The 15340-nt window shown below is 34.1% G+C and overlaps 2 protein-coding genes across 5 annotated transcripts; one reads left to right on the forward strand and one right to left on the reverse strand.

The window, feature by feature from the left end:
* LOC126910948 (protein arginine N-methyltransferase 1) lies at positions 1-6891 on the forward strand. The gene is made up of 8 exons (XM_050695491.1): positions 1-348; positions 439-599; positions 1839-2003; positions 2733-2881; positions 3532-3679; positions 3807-3896; positions 4145-4294; positions 4550-6891. Exons 1-8 carry the CDS (start codon positions 285-287, stop codon positions 4691-4693), a joined length of 1071 nt encoding a protein of 356 aa, XP_050551448.1. The 5' UTR covers positions 1-284; the 3' UTR covers positions 4694-6891.
* A 251-nt stretch (positions 6892-7142) lies between these two features.
* LOC126910949 (uncharacterized) lies at positions 7143-13544 on the reverse strand. Of its 4 annotated transcripts, none has more exons than XM_050695493.1 (4): positions 13357-13544; positions 12135-12179; positions 8052-8291; positions 7143-7755 (listed from the first exon to the last, which is right to left on the reverse strand). In XM_050695493.1, the coding sequence occupies exons 1-4, from the start codon at positions 13409-13411 to the stop codon at positions 7610-7612; spliced, it is 486 nt and encodes a 161-aa protein (XP_050551450.1). In that variant the 5' UTR covers positions 13412-13544; the 3' UTR covers positions 7143-7609. The 4 variants fall into 4 exon arrangements, with proteins under 4 accessions (XP_050551450.1, XP_050551452.1, XP_050551451.1 ...); XM_050695495.1 differs by having other exon boundaries at positions 8052-8255; positions 13357-13543; XM_050695494.1 differs by lacking the exon at positions 12135-12179 and having other exon boundaries at positions 13357-13543.
* Positions 13545-15340: the final 1796 nt, after the last annotated feature.

Consider the following 15340-nt stretch of genomic DNA (forward strand, 5'->3'; position numbering starts at 1 on the left):
CATTAGAATTGTCTTTCAATATTCGTGAAAAAGCTCGTTGTATCGTATTGAGCGATTTCGAGCATTTTGCGTTTAACTATTGTTATATTTTGTGATATTTGTTCGTCTAATCTCATATTTTAGTTGTAAGAGCTAGTTGTTATTAAAAATAACGTCAAACCAAAGTGGAATTACTTTTAAGTTCGCTAGTGTATTACTGACAGATCGATTCGGCGTTGCGAAGTTGCAGGTTATATATTGAAATATAGGTAGTTTCGGTTGTTAATTAGTTGCAAATCATCGATATGGAGAGCATGGATGTAGCACAAGAGGGTACGTCTGCAGCGTCGACGCCGGCAGGAGAAAATGGTAAGAAATATTTTGTTTGATCTGAGCGCTTGGGTGTACGGAAACGTGCTTCGGTTTTTTACATTCTTTTTCTGTTCTTTTGTGCTGTAGGCCCCGATAAGAATGTTACTGCGGAGGAGATGACTTCTAGGGACTATTACTTCGACTCTTACGCACATTTCGGCATTCACGAGGAGATGCTGAAAGACGAAGTCCGAACGCTCACATACCGGAATGCTATGTACCACAATAAGCATTTGTTCAAGGGTAAAGTAAGTATCTACTTGCAAGTCACTAAAATGTCACACGTTACTAGTTTAGGCCCTAAGATAGTGCTCCAGTCCTGCTTAGCAACAGTAAGCCCCTAATCTCTTTGTTACTAACCCATGTTTTTTGAGGTGTATTTTTATAACCTAAAATCATGACACATTGTTTACATTTTATTATGTCGAAATTAATTTTTCTATCAATTGTAATGGTAATTTTTTAATATAGCACATTTTTATAATTTTATTCCACACAATAGCAGATATGCACTTAGTTTATTTTAAAATCATAGCATTTAAAAAGTTTTGGCGCCATTTTACTAGTAGACTAGACAATAAATATTTTTTTGTAACTTGTTAGAAATTTTTTGTGCTGCACTAAAAAGTATACAATGGTTTGCTTATTGACAACATTGTTATATATTTTATTCCACAAGTCACTCGGATAATTATCGATGAAGCATGAAATTAAAAGTAACTCAATAACCGTTTAACATAATACATGTATTACTATGTCAAACTATGAATTAAATTAGGTACCAAGTCTCCATAGTTGAACACAAGTAACAAGTATATCATGGTAACATTCATGGCTATTACAAACTTGGTAGTTCTTTTTTAACAGTTATGCATATGTACCAAACATCTGATTAACCTGTTGTTCACTGGAACATGTTCCAAATGAGATACATGCTAATATATATTCTACTATTGTATCTCAAATAGCAGCTCTTAAATAACTTTATTTGCTATATTTTTATAATAACTATCATCAGACTTACTAAATTAACTAAAAACACACAGTTTACTCATGTATACCATGTAAACTGTGATTTTTTAGTTAATTTTATTTGCCATTAAGAGGCTAACTACCACACTCAGAGACATATAATGATTACTTACACTATTCCTTAGTAACAATTTTGTATCGAAAACAATTGCTAAGAACTGGGTTAAGTAACCATTAAATAACTCTGAGCATGACAGTAAATTACTAATATTTTAATTGACACACATATTTAAATTTTTAACACATTATATAGAGAAGGACATAACATTAAATTACCTATTAGCAAGTCAAATCATTTATTTCAATAAAACCTAAACTACTTAAAACAACTAGAAAGAAATATAACCAAAAAGATTAAACGGGGTTGAGACCCTGTTCATTTTAATAGTTTCAATGCTTAGTAATTACTATACAGAACTTAATAGTCTACTAACACACTATACTTCGTCCAACAGACAGTCCTGGACATTGGCTGTGGTACGGGCATCCTGTCCATGTTTGCAGCAAAGGCTGGTGCAGCTAAAGTCATTGCAGTTGAGTGCTCCAACATTGTGGACTATGCCCGCAAGATCGTGGAGGCTAACAGGCTCAGTGATGTCATCGAGATTGTTAAAGGAAAGGTGAGAAAGATAACATGATAACTAACATAGTTGATTTAATTCATTCCCTTGATCCAGGAAAACCTGGTCATGTACCACTTTTTTATATCATTCTTGTTAGGTTACTGTTCACTCATAAAATCAGATTATTGAAATCAGTTGTTCCTATTCATTGTATCCTTTTATATAAGTTTAATTTGAGATGTAAGTGTGGTATTCATTGAACAGAAGTGTAGTCTTGTGTAACCCATTTTTTCATTTTGCTGACCATTTTTTGTCTTCCACTACCTGTTGGAAATGGAATTCACTGATTCTGTACATTTAAAAAGGTTTACTCACTTTAATAACTTGATTACATAATTATGTCTCCTATTGCCCATTAGGCTTTTTCCTTATGGCACACCATATGGCAAGAGTCACATATAATTTTTACTATGCCAAAAACATATTCCATTGTTTCAATACAGCCATATACATTGAAAGAAGCAACACATATTCTTTTGTTATACCTACCATTTTCCTCATAGCAAGTGAATAATTTATAAGTTTGTAAATTACTTAATCTTTAATGTAGCATGGTGGCTGGCAACAACTCTTTGTGTGATCCCCAATTTGTTTGTTTTGGGTCTAGGCAGTCACACACAACATGTGTGTGAAATTGTATGTTTCTCTGTGTCGTGGGTGCCAAACAGGATAAAATTATATATAGGTGATGTATAAAAAAATAAATGTTTATTTTCTATTTACCAGGTTGAGGAGGTAGAGCTCCCAGTTGATAAGGTGGACATCATCATATCCGAGTGGATGGGCTACTGCCTGTTCTACGAGAGTATGCTGGACACCGTGCTGTATGCTCGCGACAAGTGGCTCAGGGCTGATGGCATGCTCTTCCCTGACAGGTAAGATACTTTATCTCTTGAATTATTGTCATACTTTTCAAAATATATCACACTATAATTAAAAGTACCCTTAACTAAATAGCATGCATGAATAGAATGATGACTGTTGATGAAGCGAAAGTGTAAGAATCATAGCAATTTACTTTCCATTGTCTCATTGTCCCATAGGAGACAGGCGTGAGGTTATGTATGTATGTAAAAACACCGAAAACTTTAAGTTTTTATATGTGATTATGTGAATATGATTATAATTTGATAGAAAAGTCAATTTTATTTTGATGTTTCAAATGTAGTTTTAAAATTAACCATGACTGACTATTGAATGTGACTTTATTACTTTTGTTTCTTTGTGAAATATAAACAATGTAGATTTTTTTAGAGCAGTCAAGATCCGATTAGTCATACAAATGCACTGCCAATTTATTGCTACTTTGTAATGAACTTTAATAGAAATTGAATCTTTGTTTATTTAATGCTATAATTACAGTTGCAGGCATCTGTGAGATAAGTTATGAATTAAAAATAGTTTCTGTATCTTTTTTGGGTATTTCTTTAAATACGCGAGATCTGTATAATTTAATTAACACCTTTTTTGTAAACTGCCTTTTTAGCGAAATAAAGAATATTAAGAATATGTAACTTGTCAACAGATGCACATTATTCATCTGTGGTATTGAGGACCGTCAATACAAGGATGAGAAGATCAACTGGTGGGATGATGTCTATGGCTTCGACATGTCCTCCATCAGGAAAGTGGCCATCTCCGAGCCACTGGTTGATGTTGTTGATGCTAAGCAGGTGAGTTGAAGCATTTAATTACTTATATCATTAAAAAAGTCTTGATACTGTGTCTTTTGCAGATAAATTCTATTTTTTAAGTTCTGTGATTATGTCATAATAATGAATATTTGTTCTGCTATTTCAGGTGGTGACCAACTCCTGTTTACTGAAAGAAATAGACCTTTACACAGTTAAAAAGGAAGATCTTAACTTCGAATCCAAGTTCCACCTTCAGGTAAGTGTTACTATAACATTTAACAACACCTACATGCATACACCCTTGCTTTTGATTATTGTTTGTGACTTTTGTGTAAGCCCCTCTGTATAAGGAAGCAAGCTAAATATTAATATTTTGATAGTTCAAAATTTTTGATCAAAATCAGATTGCATTAACTATCCTATGCTCATCACAACCAATACAACCACAACATACTTGATTAAATACAATTTTAACTAATTTAATATTGTCTCTTATGTACCCAGGTGCGCCGCAACGACTTCATCCAGGCGCTAGTGACATTCTTCAACGTGGAGTTCACGAAGTCCCACAAGCGGCTCGGGTTCAGCACGGCGCCCGAGGCTCCCTACACGCATTGGAAGCAGACCGTCTTCTACTTCGACGACTACATGACTGTAAGTATCTAGTACTTGTGATTTATTCATACTAATTCATAATTTGTTTTGATTCAGATATGGTTGTTCTAGGAGGATGAAAGAAAATATTGATAACATACAAATAACACACATTTGCATTATATTACAAGTTGAATAGCAATGAAACTTCTAGGATACACTTTTCAAGCTTTCCTATCTTTCTTAGTATGAGATATTTCAGGTGAAAAGTAGTAGTTTTTTTTTTGTAAACTCACTCAAAATCTTTTACTACAGGTAAAGAAATTCGAGGAGATCACAGGCACGTTTTCGATGCGTCAGAACGCGAGGAACAACCGCGATCTTGATTTTGAGATAGAAATCGACTTCAAAGGCGAACTGTGCCAGGTTCGAGAGAAGAATCACTACAGGATGCGCTGATCTAGCAGCAGACCGTGGCGCTACTTGAAGACCAGCCTTCACACTTACCACCCATCTCCATGAGACTCCTTTACCGCAATACTACATTACACTGGTCAGAACCTTATACCTTCAGTATATCTCTATGTATGTAGTTCATACAAACACATTGCACACTGTGTTGTAGTTGACATAATTGTAACCTAAGAAAATTTCAAACGAAAATGCCCTCTGTGTAGCAAGACACAAAGATTAACTTTCTATCATATTGAAAAGCGATGTTTAGTACATACTTCGATTTTCTGGTCCTTTTCTCACGAAAATTAACGGAAAATCGAATCATCTTTCTTGCAATTAGCAAAAAGGTGTGTTTTAGATATTTGGCGATGCTTACATTACACCTGTATTTCGTAGTGGTAAGGGCTATTGTCGCCTGTCAAACGTAATTTGTGAACATAAATATTTTCACGTGGTTTCTCATTGTCGTATAAAACTTTGTTTTTGTATTAGCCTGGGGCTACATGTGACTCTGGCTGTTTCTATTATTATAAGGAGAATGTGCTAACTCCTTCACATTGAACCTATGGTCTATGCTCTTCATGATGTGATTTCCCTTTTCATATAAATGGCCTAACTCTAGTCTTTCCTTGCGTTTTACAATTGAGTGTTTTTAAACTATTTGACCTGGTGTCGTAATTATATTGGCTTTTCTTTTTCAACAGCAGGGCTGTTAACAGGTCAATGATAATGTTAGTTAGGCTGTTGCTATGAAGGACTTTACTCTCATTTTGAAACTGTGGTAATCATCGTTCCTTTTATGTTTCCATCTACATTTTGTACGGTTCATGTTTCGAACCTTATGTTTAAGATATCATTGTCGCTTTGTATATAAGGGCAAGTGTATAATGTCCGAAGGCTGGTAACTATAGTAAACGAATTTTGTAATAACATGAATATTAAGAAAAATGGTCGCTGAGTAAATTTTAATTAATTAAAGAACTAGGTTGTACCAACTCACTTTATTCAGTGTATACTTTGTTTCTGTGTGATACGATAATTTTTGTTTTTGATATGTTTCATTGTTGTATGCTTGAGTGATTACAGATCTAAATACAATGTGCAGTCTAGCTAGAATGTTTATTTCTATATTAATTATACTTCATCCAAGGAGGTGTAGAAATTAGGTTAACATTACAATAGTGCTTGTTTTAGTGTAAATGAATCGAATACGATATAATCGACTAAATATTTGATAAATAGTCGATTGTACCTTTCAGTATTTTTGTTTGTTTAATTGTCGGCTTTGAATAGAGTGAGTTGGGGACGTTTGACGATGTTTAAGAGCTAAGTAAGGTATCTCACTTTTGTATGACCGCCTAATGGGTCCCGACGATGGGAATTAAATATAGAATTATAGACATTCATTACACTGTAATACTTGTATTGAGAATTGACGTGTTAATGGCAGTTTTGAACGTTGAAAATAATGGCTAAATATCCACGAGAACCCAGTGATTATTGTAGATTTAGGTGTAAATTTTAATACGAGTTTTGTATCCCGATTTTATATTGTAACATGTAACGCTGGGCTGGAGAATTTTGCACTAGTAATGTTTTATTTTAAACAGATTGAAATTGTGGATAATCTATACTTCATTGACTACTTAAGAAACAACATGGCATATCCATTGTTAGAGAATATAATTTAGAGAGGCTCTCTATCCTAAGTATATTGTGGAGTTTTCCCAGCTTTGATTATAGTATCGTGTCTAATTCGCAAAGGGGTAGGCAGAGGTGCACAACATAACTGTCCATTTAAATGGGACATCCACTTTTATTGATTTTGAAGATCAGTGAACAGTAGCCTTACTATGAGTTTGCTTTACGTTTTAAATAATCGAAACGAGAGTGCGTTCGGCGCTCTGATTGGCCAGCTCGAATACATCAACCAATCAGAGCGCCGAAAGGTCTCAAAGGGTACAGAGATGAAGATTATACAATAAATTGCTCAACATTGCCCCAAAATGAGTTGAGAACTGCCATTAACAAAAGATTTTAGTTGTATGCAGCACTCCATGTAATATGTTATAATATAAGGTTGTTCCAGCCTGTCATGCCAATGTGCCACTCGGTGGCTTATCTTATTTCTACGGTTTAGCGACTGTGTGTATGGTGTACGTATATTTGTGGTGCATTCATGAATAAGTACCTATAAGGAATCCGTTGTTTTATTTCTTTCATCCTTTTCTAGATTATGGAGTTTTTACTTGTTGAAGTTTTGTGAACTTTCCTACCTAATTTGATCATCCTATGAAGTTGTAATAGGATGGTCTTTTTTTTGAGAGGGGAAAATCTTCTAATGACTTCTGTGAGTGTCAGACTTTTACTGACTAAAAACCACTACGTTCCTACTCCTGCTTTTCGAGCCCTTGTAACCCGCTAGTGTTTTAGTAAATAAAACAACTATAAGTTTTGTGAAATGGATATAATTGACTATGAGTTTATTGTGAATTAAAAGCTAAGTACTTAAGCTACGTAAGTCCCGTTGCATCAAACTAAATTACTACTTGTCACTTATTAATTAATGGCACTTGTGACTGAAATAAAGTATTTTTAAGTAAAAGAAACGTAGACGAGCTAATCTATAAAAAATCTTGATGTGACAGCGTACCTACATATATTTTTGATTCAAATAATATATTTTTCAATTTAAAAAGAATCACGTAAATCTGATATAAGCTACATCTACATACCTACCTAAATAATCTTTTAGCGATCTTTCTCAAAATGTAAATACAGACATCTTGCATTACTAACTTTCATTACTGTTTTTTTTCTACTGACATATGAATACAAGTACCTTACCATCAGTTTGATGCAATCGGGAACGAAACAGTTATACAAATTAAGATCTTATCTCTACACAAATAAGGTGGATTACACGGCGACAGCAGGTACAATGGGTGCGCCTTGCGGATTATTCTTGTAGAGGTCCACGCAGCAGCAGTTTGAGATTAGGTCGTGTTCCTCGCAGGAGTTGGCGTACAGGAACTTGCAGTCAGTCTTGCCGCAGTAAGGGTTGACTGGAAAATGAAAAGTAGATTGTGTACATTAGCCAAAGTTATAGTAATTCTAAAAAAGGTGTTGTTATCAGAACTGGGTTATGTAATTCTTACATTTTTAATCATATTCTAGTTAATGGTAATTATAATATGTAAAAAATGAGAGCTGTTATTTTGCTCATATTGTTTGTTCAAATAATGAATTTTGTGTGTGCAATTAACGTTAGCAAATGCGCTACTACTCGTAATAGCTATTATAGATAGAATTTTTCGTTAACAAAAAGGTTAATGTTTGAAATAAATATCAATAAACTTACACACGTGACCGCAGCAGCAAGCATCGTGAGCCTGTTTCTGATAGCAGTAGCTGTACACAGAAGAGTCACACAGGGGGCATCCAGGGTGGGCCCCGGGAGGGCCTGGTGGGCCATGGTGCTGTCCATAATGCCCTTGTCCATACTGCCCATGACCGGGGTAGTATCCAGGTCCAGTAGGGTATGGGTAGTTTCCATAGTTGCCTCCTAACAAAAAGTCCAGTACTTCTCTTATTCCGAAACCTGTTGGTGAATGTTAGATGATGATGATTGTTAGCTTGTGTACCGATGTGATGGGCCCGTGAATGGATGGTGAAGTACCTAGGTAATTATGTGGGTGAACCCATTAGTAGGCGGTTGTTTAGAATGTCTGCTTTGGGGTGTTTCTTCACCAGAGATGTGCTTGCTACGTTGCTGTGTTACCAATCATATTAATTGGTACCCATAACTTAGTAGTAGCACTGGTGGAAATGGACTCGGCTAAGTTATGTTTTTTACATGAAAAATGCGATGGATGCGTTCTATTGACGTGTGCTATGGGTGGCTTTCCTACTATCGATACATCGCATACTCGAGCTGTGCATCTTCCTCGCACAGCTACATAGCTTAGTTTTAGTGGAAACGGTCACATAGTTTCACAGCTTAGCTATTAGGTACATCTTTGTAGCATAGCTGCATAGCACATCTCTGGTGGAAAAGCACCCAAGCACCCTTATTATGGCGTGTACTGTAATAAATTGTTTAATGTAGCAATAAATTATTGGATAAAGGTACCTAGTACCTAGTACTTAGAGATGTAATTAGAATGACTTGTGGTTGTGGTAAGTTGTAATCTTGTTTATGACTTGATGTGGGCATTTAACGAGTCTTCTGTCTATGCAGAGAGCTAAAGAAAACTTGGTTTAGCATGCTTCGTAATTTTTAATGGTCAGGTACCTACTAACATGACATTTTATTTATAAGAACATTTAATATACTACTTCATAATTATACCTATCTACTTGTCTGGTACATAGTGGCACCTATGTGACTATGCGATTTACGCCCTAAGTAAGTACTATATACTTAAGCTTAATAAACAAACATTATAAACTGATGTTGTAAACGCATAAAAAGATAAAAGAACAATATTTTAATATGGCATCTAAAAATAACCAGACAGTGCGAATGGTTTTGTTTATTTTTCTGTGCACCTAAATAATAAAATTATGTTATTAAAGATCGTTTGAACACAATACATTCACACGATTCGAATACGAACAATAACGATAAATACATAGGCCTTGATTTTATATGCATTTTGAGTACAAATCGCCCTTAACTACTGGTATATGGGAAGCGGATCACTCCTTTATTATGTTTGTTTGATAATTTTATTTCTCAGTAATGTGAAACAGATATGCATCTTTACAATGTAATTAATTCGCATCTGGGTAATTGTAGAACATTCAGACAAAAATTAAGAGTACCGATGACCTTGCAATGTTTCCTTATTTTTGGGTAATTAGTCTAGGTATATAATTAACGCTTCTTTTTCTTTGCCGTGACGCGATTCACTGTGAAGATGACACGTTTATTTTTTTTTGGGAGCACAAAAAATACATTGGTTATTGTTTAATTCATTGTCATTTTTGTGGTTGTCTACGTTGTTAGGTGATGAGATAGTTTAAGATCGTTAAGTTTGTAATAAACAAGTAACTAACAAAGATTGATAATAGTGAAATTCTTATCCTGCAAAGTAGCTATCTTGATACTGTGTTGATTCCCTTCAAAGACAACTTGATAGGGATCACATTAAAGATCCATCTCACGTTGTCTCTTTTACAACCTGTAGGGTTAAAGAAAACCGATCTTACGGTACCTAGCTTTTTCTGGCTACCTACACGTAGTCTGGATATACCTAAAACATTTAGCCAGAAATATATAACTACTCTTTTAACGTGTGTAATTTATCGTAACAACATAAATTACTTGAGCACAATGTTTGGATAACTTCTTACGTAGTTTTCTGTAAACACGTAAACGGTAAAGTACTGAATTTTAATTTAGCGGAACAAATAGCTTCAAATAATATTATCTTTCATTAATTCTACAATTAGATGCTAAAGTGATGGAAATTGACTTAAATCAGATGCTACCAGACACGATAGCAACTTGGTTACCTATTATAGCTATGTATTTTAGTAAACAGGTAGGTATCTACTTCTTTCTTTATTAATGACTAGCTTTTGCCCGCGACTTCGTTCGCGTGGAATAGTGACTTCCGGCAAATTTTTGGTTTTAACCACATAGTTCCCGATCTCGCGGGATCTCTTCAAAAATGAGATGTGGAAGATATTCCAGGGAACTCTTCAAAAATCAACATAATGAGCTCTGCGTTTGAATTTAATAGATGTATACTCACTTAGGGCATTGAAAAAATACTTTAAAAACGGACTTAAACTAACTTAAAACTAAAGAAAGCTACGAATTACGAATTTATAACAATTAAAAAAGAAACTATATTACAACCTATCCTCTATGCTATAATAACCAAGCTTAAACTAAATAATTTAAAAGAAACGACTTAAATCTAATCTAATTAAAAAAAAAATTAGACTTACAATTTTATTAAAAAAACTAACTACAGTAACTACTAATAATCGATATCAAACTAAACCTACGTTAAATAGTTTAACCAAAAAACCAGGAAAACCCAACAAATAAACTTATTAATTGACAAATACAACGAAACCAATTTAGAATATACGAAACAGCAGGACCACTACAGACAAAAATAATCATACGACTGATAATACACTTTTTCTACGATAGTACCGAAGCGCTCGGCCGATACCCAACCAAATGAATGTAACGAAACCATAGCGCGATCTATTTCGATCCCAACGCCATCTATCGAGGATAAAGACAACTTGGATTATTTATTTATACTCCGTTCGGGCATTTTCTTTGTACTAAAAGTTTAATTATATTGATATTATTTTTTTCATACCTTTTTACTATTTATTTACTTTTTTTCGATGAATTAAAACAAAAACATGAACCGAAGTCGTGTAACGATCGACATAGAATTATCTATACTCCGTTAGAGCATTTTCTTTGTACTAAATGTTTTATTATATTGATATTATTTTTTTCATACCTTTTTACTATTTATTTACTTTTTTTCGATAAATTAAAACAATAACATGAACCGAAGTCGTGTAACGATCGACATAGAATTATTTATAAATAATTTATTTCTTATTTTTATTTTTTGATTTTTGAAATAAAAATATATCTATGTCCTTTCTAAGGTTCTAAACTATATCTGTACCAAATTTCAACCAAATCCGTCAAATAGTTGCGGAGATTAATGGTATAAGCATAGAATGTTCGACGTGATTCTTTAATTTGACATAACTTTTTTATTTATGAACCGATTGACATGAAACAAACACTAAATGTAAATTTAAGCATCCCACAATATATTCGTGAAAACCGCATCCAACTCGGATCAGCCGTTTCTGAGATTAGCGCGCACAGACGAACAGACAAACAGACAAACAGACAAACAGACAAAAAAAAAGTTAATTACATTTTTGGGTTCGACATCGACATAACAATAACCCCTGCTATTTTTTTTATTTTTATTTTCAATGTACAGACAGCACTTTTCTACGATTTTATTATATGTATAGATAGATATTTCTTATGCTCTATTGGAAAACCTAGGCTTCTATCTAAGATCTAGACTTTGGTGCATAATCTCTTTGTATGTTAACAAGAATGTATCAATCAAATTGTTATAATTGGTAAAAAGTTATGTAAATAATCCCTATGTATGTAAGAAAGTTGGTAAATAAAATGTAGGTCAATAAATATGTTCCATGGTACCACTTAAAATATGAATTCATGCAGTTTAGATTATATGATGCCTAATCCATACATTTTTAATGACATGCTTGATTACTTGATTCACGACATCCGTAATGATAGGTATCCCATGCTAATGTATGGTATCCCATGTTTATGTATGAATGAATGCACCAATGTATGTCAGTTTGTTGATGTGATGACAATCATGGGTAAATGGTAACAACTTACCGCCCAGTTGGTTTCGACTTATTTCGTAGTTCGTAGGCTGAATACCTGATTGAGATGCAAGTCTTTAACATGTTCCTAATATAACGTTAACAGATACCTATTACTAAATTAAGATTTAAAGAATTTATTCTTATAATAAGTTCTAGGCGTCATCAGTCTGTTCTCGTCCACTGCTGGACATAGGCCTCTCCAATGGCACACCACTGAGCTCGATCTTCAGCTCTACGCATCTAACCACTACCAGCCACCTTGCGGATATCGTCACTCCACCTAGCTGGAGGGCGTCCTACACTACGCTTGCCTAGACGCGGTCTCCACTCTAATTCTAGCTGTATATCATTAAATAATACTTATCTAACTTTGGCTAAAGGAGGATGCCAGAGTTTCTATGAAGTCTGGTCCCTGTTTGGTTAGGTTTTTTTTTATCATTTTATCAGCTCAGAATTACCTATCCAATAATGTAACACACATAGCTATTGGAAGGTGGGACCAGGATTTGCATCCTCCTTTACGAATCTATGTGGCATGAAAGGATCTTACTCCACCACTCAGAGACATTTAATGATTACTTAAACTATTCCTTAGTAACGATTTTGTACCGAAAACAATTGCTAAGGACTAGGTTAAGTAACCATTAAATGACTCTGAGTAGGTACGGTGGTTAGATTCTTAATCCTTGCATGCTGTCCTAACGTAAAACGAAATAAAATCAAAGACTATTTTCTGCAAAATCGGTTTTAAAACTTTTATAATACCGTATATTAATTTATATTTAGAATTTCGAGCAAGAGGTCCTTTATCTCGCGACATTTATCTCAAAATAAATTTCGCTCGCAGACGTTTTTATTTTCTTAATAAATTATCTGGTTTTAAAGTTATTTTTATGACACTTTTAAAGTAACTGTTATAAATAAAATCTTAAGGTGTTCAATCGGTTTTTGAAAATGTGCAAGTAGATGGCAAATTGAAATCGACCTAAATTTTTGAAAAGATATTCATTTAAATTGATTTATGTACTAGAGATAATTCATTTTTAACCACTTAATTTTAAACCATTACTCATGATTTATACTATAATTTACTGAAAATTGCATAAGTATTTTACGTTAATATTAGTTTAAATTACATAACTGCTGAAGTTAAACTTTCTAACATTAAAAACAGAACTAAATTATATTAAAAAAAAGAACAGTAAAAAAATATTTAAAAATCGAATACTCACCATCGCTCATAGCCAGTGTCGCCGCAAAAATTAAAAAGAAAACCTTTTTGTACATTTTTCAAACAAACTTTTGAACGTTCACAGATATTGAATATAAAAAACTAATATTTAAAGATGCAAGTTTATGTTTGTGCGTGTGTTTGGCACGGTCGCCGTTCAAGAGCGTCGTGTAAATAATAAAATAAACCACTTCGGCTTAGGAAGCTGGATTTACCGGTGCAGTCGAGCGCAAAAGTGGTGAGTCAACATTTAGATAAAAATATTTGTGGTCATCTACAGTCGTGGGATGAACTTAGTTCCTTATTTGGCAGAAAACAAAATTTAGGTAGGTAGGTACTTCGCGTAATTAGTACGATAAGCGTTACTAGCTATTGTTATTTGTACCTAAAAAGTAACATTAATTGAGAAACCCGCTTTCTTTCTATTAAATATAGATTTTCTTGTTTGGAGTTACAGTTATTATTGTCGGGATAGTTATTTAATTTCTATTCTTACTAAGCTTCCTTAATTATTTCTTGGAGGAAGTAAAGATGGTAGGCATAATATTGTGGATCTTTTTTATTGTTATTTATATATGATTAAAGGCTACGTTACCGGAGACTTAACCAGTGAACCGCTTCTTAATAGAGTGCGTTTGGCTCTCTGATTGGTTGGTTCATTCGAGCCGGCCAATCAGAGGGCCGAAAGCGCTCTCGTTTCGATTCTAAGTAAACTCGTACTAAGGGTACTGGTGTTAGGAGTGTCCATCTGTCCATGGCCTGTTATGGGAATGCTCTGAAAACGAGCATATTGGAACGCCATTATATAAATCAAAACGACAAATTCTATAAATACATATAATGTCTCGGCACTTTTGTCCACAGCTGTACTTCAAAGTGCATATCATTCCTTGCAAGGGGTTTTGCAGTTGTCCTTAACATCAGAACGTTCTCTACCGATTATCTAATTACTACGAAGGGTATAAGCAGGACTAGTCGCTGTGCGTAATGTTATGACATTTAATGACAGGAAACCGTGCCTATGTTTCAAGGATCTTTTATATCCCTTTAATAATGTATTTTAAAAGCAGTTTATGTGTTTCTAGTTACTATAGTTAGTGCTTATCTGCTAAGATTATAGTTAGGATTAAGTGCCTCTTAGAAGATATGTGATTAAACATTTGCCTGTACTGTATCGTCTCGAGATCGAGAGTTTATTTGCTTATAGTTAAAGTTAATGGTTAACTTCTTTTATTAATTAAATGTTAAGATTCTTTCCTTCAAAGGCATTGCGTACAGAATAGATTGTCTAGCATACAGCATGGATTACATGTAAATAGCACCCTCGTTTCCAATAACACTATAATATTATACCTAAGTGTGAAAGTTTGTTATTATTGGTGACACTGCCATGACAACAGTTTTGTGACAGTTCTTTTTCGTATTATATTGTGAATATTATTTCGATTTTGGCTATTTTTGACGACTGTGCTATTCAAAATGGATTCTGGTGATTTTCTATCCGATGACCCCGGCTCACTCTTAGACTCAGTACCCGCTCAAACGTTAACCCTGACAACGAAGCCGCTTTACATGACGACGACCCCGTAAACTTGGACTTTCCGATTTTGCCTAGTGAATCTATATATTGTGTCAATTGTGGAGCTGAAATCACTCACAGGAGAAGACACAATGTTAATCTTGTGGAAGTGCAGCGAGTTATACTGCAATGGATCGCACCACAAGTGGTAAGTCATTAAGTAAGTAAGTGTAAGTGGTTGCTGCGCTCATATCATGTCTGTGATATGGTATTTAAGTTGGGCAAGGCATGAAAATGTAACTCCACAGCTCAGTTTCTAGAAAATGTTTTGTTAACATTATGAAAATGAATAGTTTCACAAATAAACGATTTATTTTAAAGTGTTGAAGTTTTTTCATATATTATGTTTAATTATTAATTTGATACAAAGTTTCTTATCTATACGTTTTCTTTGTACTGTAAGCCG

This window comes from Spodoptera frugiperda, chromosome 8 (genome assembly GCF_023101765.2).
Source record: "Spodoptera frugiperda isolate SF20-4 chromosome 8, AGI-APGP_CSIRO_Sfru_2.0, whole genome shotgun sequence".
NCBI lineage: Eukaryota > Metazoa > Arthropoda > Insecta > Lepidoptera > Noctuidae > Spodoptera > Spodoptera frugiperda.